Below are 20,438 nucleotides of genomic sequence, written 5' to 3' on the forward strand. Positions count from 1 at the left end.
TGGGTGCCAAAAGCTGGAGCTAAGTGACTGATCGGCAAAACGCTTCGTTTGGTTAAAACGTCATCCATCTCAATGCATAAGAATAGGAAACCTCAATAGCTATATTGATCACAGAAACCTTTGGAAAAGGCTGAGGTCAATTGTGGTTTACCTGTAAAAAGTTGTCTGATGTTGATCGATTTTACATTTTCCGATTTTTGCCACTTTCTTTCTCTACTTTGTTTTGTCCTTTTCTTTTCTTTTCTTTGAAAAGTTTAAGAATTTTTCCCAGAATAAAATAAAAAAACAATTCACGGCGAATGGGATGTGCTGTATCTATCATCATTGATAACCGCCAGATTTCTTTAGACACATAATAATAGAATATATGTGGAGGCTGCTGAGGGGAGGACGGCTCATAATAATGGCTGGAAAGGTGTCAATAGAATGGCATCACACACATGGAAACCAGGTGTTTGTGCTTGATGCCATTCCACAAAGTCCACTACAGCCATTACCACGAGCCTGTCCTCCCCAATTAAAGTACCACCAACCTCCAGTGTATGGGATCAATCACCTTCTAGGAAGAGAGAGAGAGAGAGAGGAGAGGAGAGAGAAGGAAGCTGAGATAAAAAATAAAGATATTTATCTGACACACACACAGGGGGAGTGAGAGAGAGAGACAGAGACAGGGGAACTGGTCAACATTAAGAGTGAGTGATGAGAAAGACAGTGAGAGAGAAAGATTGAGTTAGAGAGAGAGCGAGAGAGAGAGAGGCTGTGGGTGGTCTGGTAAGGTAGGGCGGTTGAAAGACCGAGGGAAGAAATTCCCATGTCAGTGAAGAGAGCTGTGATATATTAAAACCTGTAATTCAAATCAAAGGTTATAATCCAAAATGTATCAGTTAATTGATCTTTGGTCAGTCTCTTTCAGGAGAGCCATTTAGACCCCTCCACCCCCCATTTAGAATGTGTGGGAATGTGTAGTTCAAATCAAATTTTATTGGTCACATACACATATTTATCAGATGTTATTGCGGGTGTAGCTTAATGCTTGTGTTCCTAGCTCCAACAGTGCAGTAATATCTAACAATACACAACAATACACACAAATCTAAAAGTAAAAGAATGGAATTAAGAAATAAATATTAGGACGAGCAATGTCGGCGTGGCATTGACTAAAATACAGTAGAATAGAATACGGTGTATATACTCTACATATGAGATGAGTAAAGCAGTATGTAAACATTATTAATGTGACTAGTGTTCCATTATTAAAGTGACCAGTGATTCCATGTATGTACATAAGGCAGCAGCCTCTAAGGTGCAGGGTTGAGTAACCGGGTGGAAGCTATATTAAGTGATGGCCAACGTGTGTGTGTGTGCGTGTCTGTCTGTCTATCAAGCAATGTTCCACTAAATAAACAGTGTGTCTTGTAATGATCAAACAGTCTGCTTATCTACCATGAGAGCTAATAGGATATCCCTCTCCATGTAGGATCACACACATTTTCTCTATTTCATCAGCTATTTTCACAATTTTGTCTGCCCTGTGTTACTGCTGTGTGTGTGTGTGTGTGTGTGTGTGTGTGTGTGTGTGTGTGTGTGTGTGTGTGTGTGTGTGTGTGTGTGTGTGTGTGTGTGTGTGTGTGTGTGTGTGTGTGTGTGTGTGTGTGTGTGTGTGTGTGTGTGTGTGTGTGTGTGTGTGTGACTGCTGTCTGTCTGCTGTGTGTGTTGATTAGATTTGAGCATCTCTCTCCTGGCATTTTATTGAGGGACAGAGGGACAGGGCATTTATTGGTTGTGTCATTTCTCATTCTTAACACTTGTGGGTTTTTATTGCAAAACCGTGGGTGATCATTTAACTCAATTTAAATAGACAGACCAAACTGAGTTTTTGTCTCGTGTCTCTCTCTGTTTCAACCTCCTTCCCTTTCCCCACCCTTATGTTTCTTCACTCTCTCACACTGGTAGCAGTAGTTCCCAACCCTCTCCACATTTGGGGCGTGTTCAGCAGGACCCAACGTTTTGGAACGTTCAGATAGAAATATGCTATCTACAACAAACATGCCTCTATGGCATGTATAAAAATAACGAATCACATCCTCTCTATTGGTGGCACTTCTTTCTGCAACGTTCGACAACGTTTGACTACTGAACGTGGCCCTGTCGGTCCCCGAGGACAGGGTCGGGAAATCACGTGTGGTCTCTTATTTGAATTGGTACACACACACTAATGTGTTCTATATAGTGCCAAATACATTTTTTAAAGCTTTTAACCATAGTGGATCCCTTTTTGGTGCTATATAGAGTAGAACTACAGTAATTCCTACGGTCCTATAAAGAACCATTAATAATATATGCTAGATAGCACCAAAAAAGCGTTCTGATATGGTTACAATCCTTTTGGGGGCTATGTAGAACTCTTTCTTATGCTTCTTTATAGAATCTTTATGGACAATGGTTCTATAAAGAAGTTCTTTGTAGATCCTTTTGAAGAACCATACAGGTTTTTTTTATTCTGGTCAGCCATATTGTATTGTTTAAAGTCCATATGTGTTATTATTGTGTTAATTGTCAAGTTGAATCAGGTGTGCTAGGAGAGGTTTGATAACCACTGATTTAAATGTCAGTTCTCAATTGACACAAGGCCATATGTGAGTCTTTCTCAAGACACTGTCACTGGCCATAGTCATATCTAACATGTAATATCAGAACACAACACATTAGAACAACTGGAATGACTCTCACTCACAGTTTGACAAAAACAGATGTCAGCAAATCACCCGCTGCTGCCCCGACATTTTAATTATCACTAAAGAGGAAAGAATCATATTCTGAACTGCAAAGAACCATTGGGCTCAAAAGGTTATTTGGGTCAGTATGGTTTCACAAAGAACCATCACCCTTCCCAAAGAACCCTTGAGGAACTCTCTTTTCGTAGTGTGTACTCAGCTTTGTACACTGCTTGGCCGATAATGATGAACCATTCTCTTTCCCTTTCCCTCTCTCTCTCCACCTCTCTCTCTTCAGGGTAACCAAGAGGCACCAGCCCCTCCTGAAGCGATGGCCCAGCCCTACCCACCAGCCCAGTACCCCCCCCCCCAGAACGGTATCCCAGCGGAGTACACCGCCCCCCACCCTCCTCACCCCCACCCCCACCCGCCGGCAGACTACACAGGGCAGAGTGCAGTGGCTGAGCACGCCCTAACGCTGTACACAGCCACACAGACACACAGCGAACAGACCGGCAACGAGAACAACACACCCACCCTCACCGCCACTACAGTATCGGTGAGTGAAGAGTGTCATGCACACACATAAACGTGCATGCATGTACAGACACACACACACACACACACACAACCACACAACCTCCACCATAAAAAGGCAATATCTTCAGATTTAGTAGGTCTGTGAAAGTTGAAAGAGGGAAGAACAAGAGGGGGCAGAAAGAAGGGGATAAAGCTCCTTGATAAGGCTCACTCTTCCTCTGCCATCTTTTTAAATTGCCGTTCAATTTAATTTAGTTCTCGTTTTCCTCACCGCTGTCTGAACAGATCTGCCAGGCACTAGCTTGAGAGAGAGAGAGAGAGAGAGAGAGAGAGAGAGAGAGAGAGAGAGAGAGAGAGAGAGAGAGAGAGAGAGAGAGAGAGAGAGAGAGAGAGAGAGAGAGAGAGAGAGAGAGAGAGAGATTGTCAGGAAAGGGTTGACCATGGCCAGTCTTCTGAAGCCTCTCTCTTTTGCTCTTTCAGATCAGAGTTCAGACAGCCTTACATGAAATATTTACTCTGCCCCAAAACCCTGAAACTCAACTTCAAATCAGAGTAGAGGGCTGGAGAGAGAAAAAGAAGAGCTGAGAGAAAGAAGAATAAGAGAGAGAAAAATAAAGTTTGGCATGAGAGTTCTGTTAGGAACAAGCTTTAGGGTTTATGTACTTGGCCTATATGTACTGAGCTACACATACGCACAGACACACACACAAATAACTCAGTAGAAAAATCTCTTGGCATATTTATGTTCCGGACTCTGACATTGCTTGTTCTGACATTTCTTAATTTCTTGCTTCTTGTTCTTTTTTGTTCACTTTATTTCTTGGGATTATTTGTGTATCCGCATTGTACCATTTACTGCACTTCTGGAGCTAGAAACACAAGCATCACACTGCACCTGCTTTAACATCTGCTGATCTGTGTAACTACTAATACATTTACATTTCATCTAAAGCACAGTCTTATGACAGGCTATAACTTGCCATTGAGGTCTCCTGTCACTTTTGCTCTCGCTCTCACGCACACTCTCTCACACACACACACACACACACACACACAGACACACGCACGCACGCACGCACGCACGCACGCACACACGCACACACACACACACACACACACACACACACACACACACACACACACACACACACACACACACACAAACACACACACCACAGCACGTGGGCATCTAAGGTTTTCATTAGCATCACCCTTCCACACATGATATGCTCTGTTCCTTTCTCCATAACTGGTTTAGGAGCCTTCAATCTGTTTTAGACCAGTACTTGACTTTGACAGAAATAGATTCCAGTACTTATTTTGGGTTCCGGTACTGTTTATATTTAGGTGCAGGTGCTCCACAATACTTTTGAGCTAGTATTCTATAAGAGATACAGGAGCTCAAGCAGTAGAACATTGGCGGTGCTGGTCCTCAGCTCCAGTGAGCTCCTGCCCAAGTCAAGCACTGCTACAGGCAATATAGAAGCTGGAGAGTAGGAGGCTATTGTCAGTGTTTGTCAGACTGTTTTAAATTGACAGTCACTTTAGAGAGCTTGGACATTGTAAGTGCAGCACAGTAGAGGAGCAGTGTGCCGGGGCCCGTAGAGTGGTCACTTTACAGATATTTGGCTATTGTGTTTTACAGTTGGAGAGAGAGAGTGGGAGAGAATTTTGAGTCCGGGAACAGAGAGAGAGATTGGAGTTGTCGTGAGAGGCTGCTAACGAGACAGAAAGAAGGGATCTAGTGCACCACCTAAGAGGTATAGGGTAGATGTGTGTGTAGGTGTTTTCACCTGTGTGAGTGGGTGGGTCTCCTCCCTGTGGACAGGCAGACATACTGACAGACTGCACACGTGTGCAGACACACACACAGGCACACACACACACACACACCGTTCCGGTGGTGGCATGCAGCAGAGGGGAAGCCTGGGCTGGTTGTGTATGATAATGTTCATGTCATTACAGACTCGTGCCGCATCAGTGCTCTCCAGCTCTCACAGTGGAGATTGGGGAATAACCATGGCACAGTTCAGCACAAGAGCCTGGGGTGAGCTGAGGTGGAGAGCCATAGGCACTGTTTTGTGTGGATCCTTTCAACAGGCATCCATCATTCCTGTCTGTCTCTATGTGTAACTCAATCAGATAGTGTTAGCAATGGTTCCATCACATAGCTTCTACCTATCCAGTCATTTAGAGGGAGAAAGGATGCATTCAAACAGAGGAATTGTTTCCCTCTGCTGATGGAGAGAGAAAGAGGGACGGAGAAAGAGGGAGAGGGAGAGACATGGAGAAAGAGAGACATGGAGAAAGAGAGACATGGAGAAAGAGAGACATGGAGAGAGAGACATGGAGAGAGAGAGACATGGAGAGACATGGAGAGAGATGGAGAGAGAGAGAGATGGGGGAGAAGTAGAGAGAGAAAGAGGGAGAGAAGTAGTGAGAGAGACATGGAGAGAGAGAGACATGGAGAAAGAGAGACATGGAGAAAGAGAGACATGGAGAAAGAGAGACATGGAGAGAGAGATACATGGAGAGAGAGGGGGGGAGAGAAGTAGAGAGAGACATGGAGAGAGAGGGGGGGGAGAAGTAGAGAGAGACATGGAGGGAGAGAGGGGGATGGAGAGAGAGAGACATGGAGAGATAGGGAGAGGAGAGAGAGAGAGAGAGAGATGGAGAAAGAGAGACATGGAGAGAGAGAGAGAGAGAGAGAGAGATGAGGGGAGAAGTAGAGAGAGAAAGAGGGAGATAAGTAGTTAGAGAGACATGGGGAGAGAGAGAGAGAGAGAGGGGGGAGTAGAGAGAGAGACATGGAGAAAGACAGAGAGAGAGGGAGAGAAGTATAGAGAGAGAGATACATGGAGAGAGAGAGAGATGGAGAGGGGGAGGGGGAGAGAAGTAGAGAGAGAGACATGGAGAAAAAGAGAGAGAGAGAGACATGGAGAGAGAGAGAGAAGTAGAGAGAGAGAAATGGAGAGAGGGAGAGAAGTAGAGAGAGAGAGAGAAATGGAGAGAGTGGGAGAGAAGTAGAGAGAGAGAGACATGGAGAAAGAGGGAGGGATGTAGAGAGAGAGACAGAGAGAGAGAGAGAGAGAGGGGGGTGGAGAGGGAGACATTGAGATGGAGAGATAAAAATGGAGAGAGATGGAGAGGGAGAGAAGTAGAGAGAGAGACAGGGAGAGAGATATACTTTTCTTCCCAACTCCACTTCTCCCCACAGGAGAGGAGTGAGGGAGGAAAGAGAGAGGGGTAAGGGGGAGGGAGAGAAACACTGTGTGCTATAAGACAGATGTGGCGTGTTCTACCTGCAGTGTAATTAACATGCAATTTACACTAATTAAAAGGCAAATTATGCGAAGTGAGGCCTCTGTAGACCGCTCCTTAGTGTGTGGGGGGAGGGAGGAGAGGGATGGGAATATGAGTGTAGGTGATGAGGAAAGAAGGGGGAGAGGGGGAGCAGGGGAAGGGATATGAGTGTTAAGGTGATGAGGAAAGAAGGGAGGAGAGGGGGAGCAGGGGAAGGGATATGAGTGTTAAGGTGATGAGGAAAGAAGGGAGGAGAGGGGGAGCAGGGAGCAGGGAGAGGGATATGAGTGTTAAGGTGATGAGGAAAGAAGGGAGGAGAGGGGGAGCAGGGAGAGGGATATGAGTGTTAAGGTGATGAGGAAAGAAGGGAGGAGAGGGGGAGCAGGGGAAGGGATATGAGTGTTAAGGTGATGAGGAAATGTAAATGAAAGAAGGGAGGAGAGGGGGAGCAGGGGAAGGGATATGAGTGTTAAGGTGATGAGGAAAGAAGAGAGGAGAGGGATATGAGTGTTAAGGTGATGAGGAAAGAAGGGAGGAGAGGGGGAGCAGGGAGAGGGATATGAGTGTTAAGGTGATGAGGAAAGAATGGAGGAGAGGGGGAGCAGAGTAGCTTACAAAGCAAGAGGGGCTGAGGCTTTGACTCTAACTAGCGACGACATTTGTATTTCCAGATCCAGTGTTATTACAGTTATATTACAGCCTTTTTGTTTACTGAGGTATTCTATGCTTTTTGATGCTACTTTTTGCCACAGAAGCAAACATCTATATGAATTGCAATTGCTAGAGCTTCGACAGCAAGCGTTTGAACTGCCCTTACTATTCAGGAAGAGAAAGGGAAGAAAAGGACTGAGAAAATGGCAAGTTTGTCCACTGAACAAAACAAGAGGAGAAGATGAATAATCCATGTCTCTTGTCCAACCTGTGCGAAGCATTATTTTGTGGGGATGTCGGTTGCCAGATTTGATGACTTGCTTCAGCAGCGTTGGAATTGTCCATTTTGTGCAGGAGCTCAGGCAGCGAGTACTAAGGGTTTTTTCTCAATGGTCCTGACGGCACTCTGTGATGCGAAGTACCGCTTCACCATGATCGACGTGGGTGCATATGGTTGGGAGGGAGATGCGGAAATCTTCTCACAAAGCAAGTTCGGTTCCCAAGTCATTGCAGGCCAGCTGCTGCTTCCAAGGCCAGAGTGCTTGCCAGGGGCCCCAACATGAGCCCATATGTCTTTGCGGGAAACGAGGCATTCCCTCTGAGGGTAAACCTGAAGTGACCATATCCAGGTAAGATACGCTCAGTACATGTGAATATACATATGATGGGACAATTATACCAATATAGACATTGTAATTGTATCCCAGTAAGAGGATGGGGGCCTACAGTGGGGAGAACAAATGTTTGAAAAACTGCCGATTTTTCAGGTTGTCCGACTTACAAAGCATGTAGAGGTCTGTAATTTGTATCATAGGTACACTTCAACTGTGAGAGACGGAGTCTAAAACAAAAATCCAGAAAATCACATTGTATGATTTTTAAGTAATTAATTAGCATTTTATTGCATGACATAAGTATTTGATCACCTACCAACCAGTAAGAATTAAAAATAGAGCTTTTTGGTCTAAACTCCATTCGCCGTGTTTGGAGGAAGAAGAAGGATGAGTACAACCCCAAGAACACCATCCCAACCTTGAGGCATGGAGGTGGAAACATCATGCTTTGGGGATGCTTTTGTGCAAAGGGGACAGGACGACTGCACCGTATTGAGGGGAGGATGATTGGGCCATGTATCGCAAGATCTTGGCCAACAACCTCTTTCCCTCAGTAAGAGCATTGAAGATGGGTCGTGGCTGGGTCTTCCAGCGTGACAACGACCCGAAACACACAGCCAGGGCAACTAAGGACCGGCTCCGTAAGAAGCATCTCAAGGTCCTGGAGTGGCCTAGCTAGTCTCCAGACCTGAACCCAATAGAAAGTCTTTGGAGGGAGCTGAAAGTCTGTATTGCCCAGCGACAGCCCCGAAACCTGAAGGATCTGGAGAAGGTCTGTATGGAGGAGTGGGCCAAAATCCCTGCTGCAGTGTGTGCAAACCTGGTCAAGAAGTACAGGAAACGTATGATCTCTGTAATTGCAAACAAAGGTTTTTGTACCAAATATTAAGTTCTGCTTTTCTGATGTATCAAATACTTATGTCATGCAATAAAATGCTAATTAATTACTTAAAAATCATACAATGTGATTTTCTGTATTTTTGTTTTAGATTCCGTCTCTCACAGTTGAAGTGTACCTATGATACAAATTACAGACCTCTACATGCTTTGTAAGTAGGAAAACCTGCAAAATCGGCAGTGTATCAAATACTTGTTCTCCCCACTGTATGTCCAAAACATAGTCTACACAGTTGTTGCAGAACGAACACGTGATAACCTTCATGTTCCTTTCTGGTGCTAATGGAAATGTTTATTTTATTCAAAGGTTTCCGAGACCTGCTTTGGGATGGAGGATCCTGGGACGAGTCCTTGAGGTTGCCCCAGAGAAAGTTGTGAAGGCCGATTGCCTTTGACACCATAGACACTGCAGACACGGACAACACAGAGTCATCGACAGTACATTCACCCCACGTTTGTTGACCACTCCACACCCACTGGGGACCTGCTTCCAGGAGAGTTGTGACAATTGGCACCGGCTTCCTGGCCAGGGTAAACAGAGACAGGGCAACCAGAGTTGCTATAGACCTCAAGGACTACTTCCTCACACCAGCTGGTCCAGTGTCTTTCCAGGATGCTGCTCTCACTCGTGGCTACCTACAGTAAATGTTGGAGTGCTGTTTGGAAAACATGTGCGTGCGCACATACAGTGCCTTCAGAAAGTATTCACACCCCTTGACTTCTTCCACATGTTGTTGTGCTCCAGCCTGAATTGATAAAATAGAGAATATGGCCTACACACAATATCCCATAATATCAAAGTGGAATCCAGTTTTTCAAAATGTTTACAAATTAATAAGTATTCAACCCCTTTGTTATGTTAAGCCTAAATAAATTGAGGAATAAAAATGTGCTTAACAAGTCACATAATAAGTTATGTGCAATACTCATCACTCTGTGTGCAATAATAGTGTTTGACATGATTTTTGAATGACTACCTCCTCTCTGTACCCCACACATACAATTATCTGGAAGGTCCCTGAGTCGACCAGTGAATTTCAAACACAGATTCAACCACAAAAATCAGGGAGGTTTTTGATTGGTAGATGGGTCAAAATAAAATAAAAAGCAGACACTGAATATAATTTTGGGCATGGTGAAGTTATTAATTACACTTTGGATGGTGTATCAATACACCCAGTCACTACAAAGATACAGGCGTCCTTCCTAACTCAGTTGCCTGAGAGGAAGGCAACCGCTAAGTGATTTCACGATTAGACCAATGGTGACTTTAAAACAGATACAGAGTGTAAAGGCTGTGATAGGAGGAATCAACTGAGGTTGGATCAACAACATTGTAGTTACTTCACAATAATAATCTAATTGACAGAGTGAAAAGAAGGAAGCCTGTACAGAATAAAAATATTCCAAAACATGCATCTTGTTTGAAACAAGGTACTAAAGTGATACTGCAAAAAAAAATGGACAAAGCAATTAACCTTTTGTCCTGAATACAAAGTGCAATGTTTGGGGCAAATCCAATATTACACATTACTGAGTACCACTCTCCATATTTTCAAGAATAGTGTTGGCTGCATTGTTATGGGTATGCTTGTAATCATCAAGGACTGCAGAGTTTTTCAGGATAAAAAAGAAACGGAATACAGCTAAGCACAGACAAAATCCTAGAAAACCTGGTTCAGTCTGCTTTCCACCAGAAACTGGGAGATTAATTCACCTTTCAGTCGGAGAATAACCTAAAACACTTAAGTCAAATATACACTGGAGTTGCTTACCAAGAAAGAAAATGTTCCTGATTGGCCAAGTTAAAGTTTTGACTTAAATCTGCTTGGAAATCTATAGCAAGACCTGAAAATGGTTCTGTAGCAATGATCAACAAGCAATTTGACAGAGTATTTAGAAAATAGTAATGAGCAAATGTTGCACAATCCATGTGTGTAAAGCTCTTAGAGACTAACCTGGAAAGACTCACTGCCAAAGGTGATTCTAACATGTATTAACTCAGGGGGTTGAATACCTATTGAATGAAGATATATTAGTGTTTTATTTTTTATTTATTTATTTAAGTCTTTAACCAATGTTAGAATTTTTCTTCCAATTTGACATTGCAGAGTATTTTGTGTAGATCGTTGACAAATAATGACATTTAAATCTATTTGAATCCCACTTTGTAACACAATAAAAGGTGGGAAAGTCCAGAGGTGTGAATACTTTCTGAAGTTACTGGTTGATGACGGTTTATGTCATGTTGTGAGCTACACACTTGGTTTAACTTTTTGGATTATGTTGTTTGGACACTTTACAAATCACAATAAAGACATAATAACAGTCACTTCATCCTTGTGTTGTTATTTTTGTCATACATCTGTTGAATGGTAGACCCTAAAGACATTTACCTGACGTGTCATGTGTAGTGGCCTTTCAATGAGGACATTCCTGCTATAATACACGGCTGGTACAGTACCTGGGTGAGGATGGCTGTCCAGTTGTAGACAATAAAGACCCCCAAGACGTTAACCTCATCTGTATAACTCAAAGTTTACTGCGTGACTGATTCAGAACAGTAATATTTTCTGCTACAGGTACAGCGGACCAGACGAAGACATTTGCAGACCTTTTAGATATTGATTTAAAACAATGTAAAACACAGGGTGCCGATAAGGAGATAATTTTGTCATGTCAAACAAAAGGTGCTTTGAGAAGACTGTGCTCTCAAAAGGGGAAATAGGAGAAAAAAACACAAAGTAAACCACAGTAAATGACCTACCACCTTAACTTGTGGTTGAGAAAATAACTAAGTATAAAAATAAATAAAAATCTACAGTAAATTACCTAACACCTTAACGTGTGAATGAGAAAATAACTAAGTATAAAAATAAATAAAAATCTACAGTAAATTACCTACCACCTTAACGTGTGAATGAGAAAATAACAAAATATATATTTTTTAAATAAAGTAAATGACCCAGTAAAAAAGTTATTCAGAAAACATGTTAACATACATCTCTAGAAATGTGTTTAAAACACCTGTTTTGGGGTGAGATGGAGGGCCCTGTCTAATTTGAGAGAGGACAGAGAGGACACACATCACTGATTGATGGTAAAAGTTTAAAAAAAGAATGAACGTACATCGGATACATTGATCAGGAGGAATAGCATGACGTCGTAGACAGCCTTTGATCAGGAGGAATAGCATGACGTCGTAGACAGCCTTTGATCAGGAGGAATAGCATGACGTCGTAGACAGCCTTTGATCAGGAGGGATAGCATGACGTCGTAGACAGCCTTTGATCAGGAGGAATAGCATGACGTCGTAGACAGCCTTTGATCAGGAGGAATAGCATGACGTCGTAGACAGCCTTTGATCAGGAGGGGATAGCATGATCGTCAGACAGCCTTTGATCAGGAGGAATAGAATGACGTCGTAGACAGCCTTTGATCAGGAGGAATAGCATGACGTCGTAGACAGCCTTTGATCAGGAGGAATAGCATGACGTCGTAGACAGCCTTTGATCAGGAGGGATAGCATGACGTCGTAGACAGCCTTTGATCAGGAGGAATAGAATGATCGTCAGACAGCCTTTGATCAGGAGGAATAGCATGACGTCGTAGACAGCCTTTGATCAGGAGGAATAGCATGAGCGTCGTAGACAGCCTTTGATCAGGAGGAATAGCATGACGTCGTAGACAGCCTTTGATCAGGAGGAATAGCATGACGTCAGGAGGAATAGCAGACAGCCTTTGATCAGGAGGAATAGCATGACGTCGTAGACAGCCTTTGATCAGGAGGAATAGCATGACGTCGTAGACAGCCTTTGATCAGGAGGAATAGCATGACGTCAGACAGCCTTTGATCAGGAGGAATAGCATGACGTCAGACAGCCTTTGATCAGGAGGAATAGAATGACGTCGTAGACAGCCTTTGATCAGGAGGAATAGCATGACGTCGTAGACAGCCTTTGATCAGGAGGAATAGCATGACGTCGTAGACAGCCTTTGATCAGGAGGAATAGCATGATGTCGTAGACAGCCTTTGATCAGGAGGAATAGCATGACGTCGTAGACAGCCTTTGATCAGGAGGAATAGCATGACGTCGTAGACAGCCTTTGATCAGGAGGAATAGCATGACGTCGTAGACAGCCTTTGATCAGGAGGAATAGCATGATGTCGTAGACAGCCTTTGATCAGGAGGAATAGCATGACGTCGTAGACAGCCTTTGATCAGGAGGAATAGCATGATGTCGTAGACAGCCTTTGATCAGGAGGAATAGCATGACGTCGTAGACAGCCTTTGATCAGGAGGAATAGAATGACGTCGTAGACAGCCTTTGATCAGGAGGAATAGCATGACGTCGTAGACAGCCTTTGATCAGGAGGAATAGCATGACGTCGTAGACAGCCTTTGATCAGGAGGAATAGCATGACGTCGTAGACAGCCTTTGATCAGGAGGAATAGCATGACGTCGTAGACAGCCTTTGATCAGGAGGAATAGCATGACGTCGTAGACAGCCTTTGATCAGGAGGAATAGCATGACGTCGTAGACAGCCTTTGATCAGGAGGAATAGCATGATGTCGTAGACAGCCTTTGATCAGGAGGAATAGCATGACGTCGTAGACAGCCTTTGATCAGGAGGAATAGCATGATGTCGTAGACAGCCTTTGATCAGGAGGAATAGCATGACGTCGTAGACAGCCTTTGATCAGGAGGAATAGCATGATGTCGTAGACAGCCTTTGCTGGACATTGGTGATGTTTCTCTAACTCCTCTTTAGCTCATCAACCCGCTGAATAATGTCAGTGTCCAAAGGATCCTCAGCTGTTTTTTATTTTCTAAATATTTTTTCACCTTTATTTAACCAGGTAGGCCAGTTGAGAACAAGTTCTCATTTACAACTGCGACCTGGCCAAGATAAAGCAAAGCAGTGTGACAAAAACAACGACACAGAGTTATACATGGAATAAACAAACGTACAGTCAATAACACAATAGAAAAAATAGACAAAAATAACAAATAATCGGTATACAGTGTGTGCAAATGAAGTAAGGAGGTAATGCAATAAATAGGCCAATAGTGGCGAAGTAATTACAATTTAGCAATTAACACTGGAGTGATATATGTGCAGATGAGGATATGCAGGTAGAAATACTGGTTTGCAAAAGAGCAGAAAAACAAAAACAAATATGGGGATGAGGTTGGTTGGATGGGCTATTTACAGATGGGCTGTGTACAGCTGCAGCAATCGGTACGCTGCTCTGACCGCTGACTCTTAAAGTTAGTAAGGGAGATATAAGTCTCCAAATTCAGTGATTTTTGCAATTCGTTCCTGTCATTGGCAGCAGAGAACTGGAAGGAAAGGCGGCCGAAGGAGGTGTTGGCTTTGGGAATGACCAGTGAAATATACCCGTTGGAGTGCGTGCTACAGGTGGGTGTTGCTATGGCGACCAGTGAGCTGAGATAAGGCGGAGCTATACCTAGCAAAGACTTATAGATTACCTGGAGCCAGCTGACTTCCTCTTCTGGCCACTGGAGCTTAGTCGGGGAGATGGGGCGGAGGTTGATGGAGTTGCAGGGCAGAGGGCAAGGGTGTGCCTGGACAGTGCATTTGGGTGTTGGTGAGAAGGGCTTGGACTCTGAGGAGAGGTCCCAGGGAGGTGATGAACCAGGCCAGGGAGATGGTGAACCAAGGGGGCGATGAACCACCTGCAGGGCTCTCGGGCTCAGCTCTGTCTCTGGGCTGTTCAAAACACCATCCCATCCAACAATCTGCACAAAATAACCCATAATGGCAAAGTGAAAACTGTTTTTTTTAAATAATGTATTAAAATAAAACAGAAATACCTTATTTACATAAGTATTTAGATCCTATGCTATGAGATTTGAAATTGAGCTCATGTGCATCCTGTCTCCATTGATCATCCTTGAGATGTTTCAATAACTTGATTGGAGTCCACCTGTGGTACAGTTTATTGATTGGACATGATTTGGAAAGGTTCACACCTGTCTTTATTAGGTCCCACAGTTGGCAGTGCAAAGGCCAAGCCGTGAAGTCGAAGGAAATTTCCTTCGAGCCAGGATTGTGTCGAGGCACAGATCAGATGAAGGGTACCAAAACATTTCTGCAGCATTGAAGGTCACCAAGAACACAGTGTCCTCCATCATTCTTAAATGGAAGAACTTTGGAACAACCAAGACTCTTCCTAGAGCTGGCTGCCAGGCCAAACTGAGCAATCGGGGGAGAAGGAAGGGCCTCATACTCCAACAATCAGGCCTTTATGGTAGAGTGCCAAAACCTGCTCCAGAGTGCTCAGGCCCTCAGACTAGGGTGAATGTTCACCTTCCAACAGGACAACGACCCAAAGCACAGAGCCAAGACAACACAGGAGTGGCTTGGGACGAGTTTCTGAATGTCCTTGAGTGGCCCAGCAAGAGCCCGGACTTCAACCCGATCTAACATCTCTGGAGAGACCTGAGAGATGTCCAACCTGACAGAGCTCAAGAAGATGTGCAGAGAAGAATGGGAGAAACTCCCCAAATACAGGTGTGCCAAGCTTGTAGCATCATACCCAAGAAGACTCAAGGCTTTAAACGCTGCCAGAGATGCTTAACAAAGTACTGAGTAAAGAGTCTGAATACTTATGCAAATGTGATATTTCAGTTTTTTGTAAATAAATGTGCAAAAAAAAGAAGTTTTTCGTTTGCTATTATTGGGTAATGTCTGTAGATGGATGAAGAAAAAATATATTTAGTCCATTTTAGAATAAGGCTGTAACGTAACAAAATGTGGAAAAGTCAAGGTGTCTGAATACTTTCCGATTGCACTGTATGTAATGTATTGTCATAAATCATGAAAATGTAAAGGCTAATAAGGATGGTGGAACCATTGATAGAGGGCTGTAGGTAGAACCTTTACATGATAAAATGGTTCTTGGTAAAAACCCTTCATAGAGGGTTCTAGTTTGAACCCGTCATAGTGTTCTAGGTAGAACCAAGAGGGTTCTAGGTAGCACCAAAAAGGTTCCCCTATGGGATGGGCAAAAATTACAAAATACAGATAGAAAATACCATAAAGGTCATTGTATCAAAATAAACTGTAATGTATTAAAATACAAAAATACATTTCCAAGTAGGTGGCCCGAACAGCAACAACAATCTCAGTATCAGTGAAAAAAAAAAGTTATGACTGGGATATGTTGTTGCTTAACTACCTTAGCCGAGCAAGTCACTCTGGATAATCGTGCCTGCTAAATGACCAAAATGTAGACGTGACCGACCGGCTGAAATCGGTCTTATGTAACAAAATCTGAAATTGTATTTTACATTGGATAAAAGTAGAGACTCAGAGATATAAAATGAGATATCATACACTACATTTGAGGAACAATGGGAAAGTAATTTTGCTTTGAAATTTGAGAAAATGGCCTTTGAATATTTGGGTACTACTATTGCTTTCTTCTGGTACCTTCTTTGTCTACACCCATTCAGCACCGTTCACACCCTCTTAAGCTTTAACCCCACCCATCTCTTTAAGTGTTGATCTGAATCTACTAACAACAGCAAGCACCCAAGCTAACTTGCCAGCTACTTCCAGACATCTAAGTGAGAGAGAACTGCTCACTGAACATTACTCGCCTTAGCAGAGCTGGTTTAGCTGTTATGTTATCCAGAGTGTTGGTGACTGCAACTGTGCTGTCTGATTGTCCGGTCGTAATTTCAGAGATTTTCACATTCAGAGCGCACAGTGGACGCTCTGGCCGACGTTTACTGACACCAGCCATATTCAACTGGTGTTGAGCTTTGGTAAATTCATCAGTTATTCTGCGCTCTCTGGCGCACACAGACAAGAGTTCTCTGAAATCGGATTAGATGCCTCAACTGAATTAGCGAGCGCACCCAAAATGGTTTAGTTGCATAGTGGAGTCTTTGTTAAGACATGCAGCTAGCTAGGTAAAGAGTGAACCATATTCACAACTCATGACGTTACTACCCTGCATGAATTTGCAGGTAGCTAACCAACCAGGTTCAATGTTAGCTAGCTAAGCAAATAGCACTGAGATACGAATAGTAAGATTATACAGGCAACGTTAGCTAGTAAGCCAGCTAACATTAGCTATGTGTAAATGAACATACCAAAATTAATTGCAAAGCACACTGTGTAATGTTTCGGGGCGGAGTTCATTAGAATAATTCTCAGCATGCTTCACAATTGTTCATTTTTACATATACATTTATATTTCGTTAGTTAAGCAGACACTTTTATAAAAAAAAAAATTGTATGGAAAAGTATTTTGTATTTCGAAAATACAAATGACAGTATTTATAAAATACAAAATACATTTGGAGTGTAGTTCAGCCCAGTGTAATACAAATTACAAAATACTCAGAAGTAATTCAAATACTAAAATACTCAAATGTCAGCCTATGGGGACAAACCAAAGAATCTTGTATGGTTCTTAGCACTCACACTCACACGCGCACACACACACACACACGCAACCACCAGGATAGACAGAAGCTCAATCAGCACCCCTTCTCTGTCTCTCCTCTACCTCTCTTTTCCCCTCTCTCTCTCCCCTCCCCCTCTTCCTCCCTCCTCCTCTCTCCCTCTCCTTTCTCCTCCTGTTTGTATCAATGGCGCTGCCTTCAGCACTTCTCTCTCATTGATCGTGCTCTGAACCCTGAGATGTTTAGCTGACATCATCTCTTCATCTCTTCATCCCTCCTGAATGTTATCCTAATTAATTATGTACATGAACTCCTCCAGCGTCTCTCTCTCTCTCTCTCTCTCTCTCTTGCTTGCTCACTCTCTCTCTCGATCTCATTCTCGTGCTTTGTTTCTTTTTCTGTCTCTCAGTTTCTCTCTGTCTTTTCCCTTCCTTCCTTTCTTTCTCTCTCTCTCTTGTTCTGCCTCCCTCTTAGTTCCTCCTCCATATGAGAATAGGTTGGAGCATTTACAACAAAAACAAAGTAAAAGGAGTTCATTCAACATCTACCTACTGACAGTAGAAGGCTTTCCTTCTGATAGTATAACCCCACCTGGTAGTTTCAGCTCAGTTAAGGCTTAAGTTGAGATATCTGTCCTCCAGAGGAGGCTGGTGAGGGCAGGATGGCTCATAATAATGGCTGTAATGTAGTGAATGAAAATGTTTCAAAGAAACCATGTTTCAAGCCATTAATATGAGCTGAGTTAAAGTGCCACTAGCCACCACTGGTGTCCTCCCCACAATTGAACTCCGTTTCCCAGCTGCGTGTGTCTGTCTTATCTCAGGGCCTGTTTAGAGTGGTCCCCCGGGTGTTGGTAACAGAGGTCCCTGTCGTCATGCTTACTCTGATAACTGTGAAGTAAATGGAGGTTGTCACGGCGACACCTCAAAGGGCCGTCCCTCCCGGAGACCTATCGCTGCCACTTTCTGCCAGTGATGGACAGATGATCACACTGGGTCTGAGGGATGAGAGGATGTCTGGATGAATCCCTAGTTCTCTCTCTCTCTCTCTCTCTCTCTCTCTCTCTCTCTCTCTCTCTCTCTCTCTCTCTCTCTCTCTCTCTCTCTCTCTCTCTCTCTCTCTCTCCCTCTCTCTCTCTCTCTCTCCCGTCTCTCTCTCCCATCTCTCTCTCTCTCTCTCTCTCTCTCTCTCTCTCTCTCACTCACTCACTCACTCACTCACTCACTCACTCACTCACTCACTCACTCACTCACTCACTCACTCACTCACTCACTCACTCACTCTCTCTCGCTCTCTCTCTCTCTCTCTTTAGCCATAGGGCTCTGGTCAAAAGTAATGCACTATGTAGGGTATAGGGTGCCATTCTGATACTATCTAAGACATATTCACACACTCTTAGAGAACAGAGACAGTTAAATATGTTCAGGTAAATTCTTTATTATTAAAAACCACAGTGTTTTGGTTGGTATTGCATTATCATGTTTAAGTGATTTCGCTTCAATCAAGGTGCTTTAGAGTGTACAGTATGAGTTATGACTAGTGAGGTTTCGTGTCCCTCTCACACTCCCACGCTCACACTCTCTCTTTTACAACCACCCAAACTCCACTCTATCATTTTAGTTTTACAATACCCAAGATTCCAGTGTTCTTTATGCTAGGAACACGTTTTTTTGTGGTCTGTGTTTCCCTCCAGCAGGCAGAAGAGGTTGCGCAAACGGAGGGCTCCCATCAGCTCCACCTGCAGCAGTGTGATTCATCAGAGAAGCAGCAGCCCAAACGGTTACATGTCTCCAACATCCCTTTCCGCTTCAGAGACCCAGACCTCAGGCAAATGTTTGGGGTGAGTAGCTAGCTATTACACACAAAATATATTGTAGAGACCTTAACCCAACACCTAGCGACTCGTCAAAAGGTTTGGCCCTCTTGGCATAATGGTTAAGGTGTTAGCTTGACAGTCGCTGGACCTGGGATTGAGTCCTGATCAGAGCTAACCCCCCCAAAATTCTCTACAATATGTGGCAAGTGAGAATTTAGAAAGATCTGAAGCTGAATAAGCATCACAAGGCCTCATTTCACCTATGCAATACCAAGGTTTACCAGCACACAACTTTGACCTACTACAGTGGCTATGTTGGTGAACATACTAGATTGTGTGTTTTCACTGTTCAGAACTCACAGACCTGTCAATGGTTAACAAAACACATCAGTCTGGGACCGCATTGTTGAGCCGACCACGTCTCAGTCTCGCTGCATGTGGTTGTGTAATCCTCCCATCTACTCTTAGCTCTACAGGAACATCAAGTGTCACTTTGAGACTGTCCCCATTAAAGATGTATGGGCCCGTCACACCTTTTAGAGAGGAGGCCTAAGTGATTCACGTCCTATCCTCCACATACCCTCTCCTCCTCAAATTAGAGACAAATATGAATCTTTCATCTCCGGGGCGTTACAGGGCCGTCGTCCTTAACCATTCCTTGGAGAGAGAGGACGTAACTAGACCTGTTTGAATTCCCAAGACTGTTGTAGCGGTTCTCAGAGCAGAACACCGTTCATTCACAAGACTGTTGTAGCGGTTCTCAGAGCAGAACACCGTTCATTCACAAGGCTGTTGTAGCGGTTCTCAGAGCAGAACACCGTTCATTCACAAGGCTGTTGTAGCGGTTCTCAGAGCAGAACACTCTTCATTCACAAGGCTGTTGTAGCGGTTCTCAGAGCAGAACACTCTTCATTCCCAAGACTGTTGTAGCGGTTCTCAGAGCAGAACACCGTTCATTCCCAAGGCTGTTGTAGCGGTTCTCAGAGCAGAACACTCTTCATTCACAAGGCTGTTGTAGCGGTTCTCAGAGCAGAACACCGTTCATTCACAAGACTGTTGTAGCGGTTCTCAGAGCAGAACACCGTTCATTCACAAGACTGTTGTAGCGGTTCTCAGAGCAGAACACCGTTCATTCACAGGGCTGTTTTCGTTACACAATCATTCTAGAATAGTTTTTTCTTTTTCTCGGCTTTGTGAAAGGCTTTGAAAAATAATTAATAAATATCTGGGAATGAAATATCTGACCCTGTGTGAGTTGTTAGTGGCAACTTCTTCTTACTTGCCTAATTGTTTTTTGTTCCTGGAGGAACATAGTTCTAAAGATCTACAACGCTGCTGGTCTTGAGCTGCATTTCTTGCCTGTGGCCTTACAACCCAAATATCAACTTGTACCCACTCCTATGGAGTTGGAGTAGCAACTAGTGCAAGTCTGTCATGTTGTTTCTGAAGCGACTGCT

At 43.6% G+C, this 20,438-nt stretch overlaps 1 protein-coding gene across 5 annotated transcripts in view; it reads left to right on the forward strand.

Annotated features, from left to right (window-relative positions):
- LOC118361047 (RNA binding protein fox-1 homolog 3-like) overlaps positions 1-20,438 on the forward strand; it is an 886,398-nt gene that overhangs the window by 775,521 nt on the left and 90,439 nt on the right. For 4 of the 5 annotated variants that reach the window (XM_052473505.1, XM_052473504.1, XM_052473533.1 and 1 more), the window contains 2 exons: positions 3,013-3,273; positions 18,859-19,005. In XM_052473505.1, coding sequence (XP_052329465.1) covers positions 3,013-3,273; positions 18,859-19,005 — 408 coding nt within the window. The remainder of the gene's footprint in view (positions 1-3,012; positions 3,274-18,858; positions 19,006-20,438) is intronic. The other variant, XM_052473513.1, reaches the window with a different exon arrangement.

This window comes from Oncorhynchus keta, chromosome 2 (genome assembly GCF_023373465.1).
Source record: "Oncorhynchus keta strain PuntledgeMale-10-30-2019 chromosome 2, Oket_V2, whole genome shotgun sequence".
Taxonomy (NCBI): domain Eukaryota; kingdom Metazoa; phylum Chordata; class Actinopteri; order Salmoniformes; family Salmonidae; genus Oncorhynchus; species Oncorhynchus keta.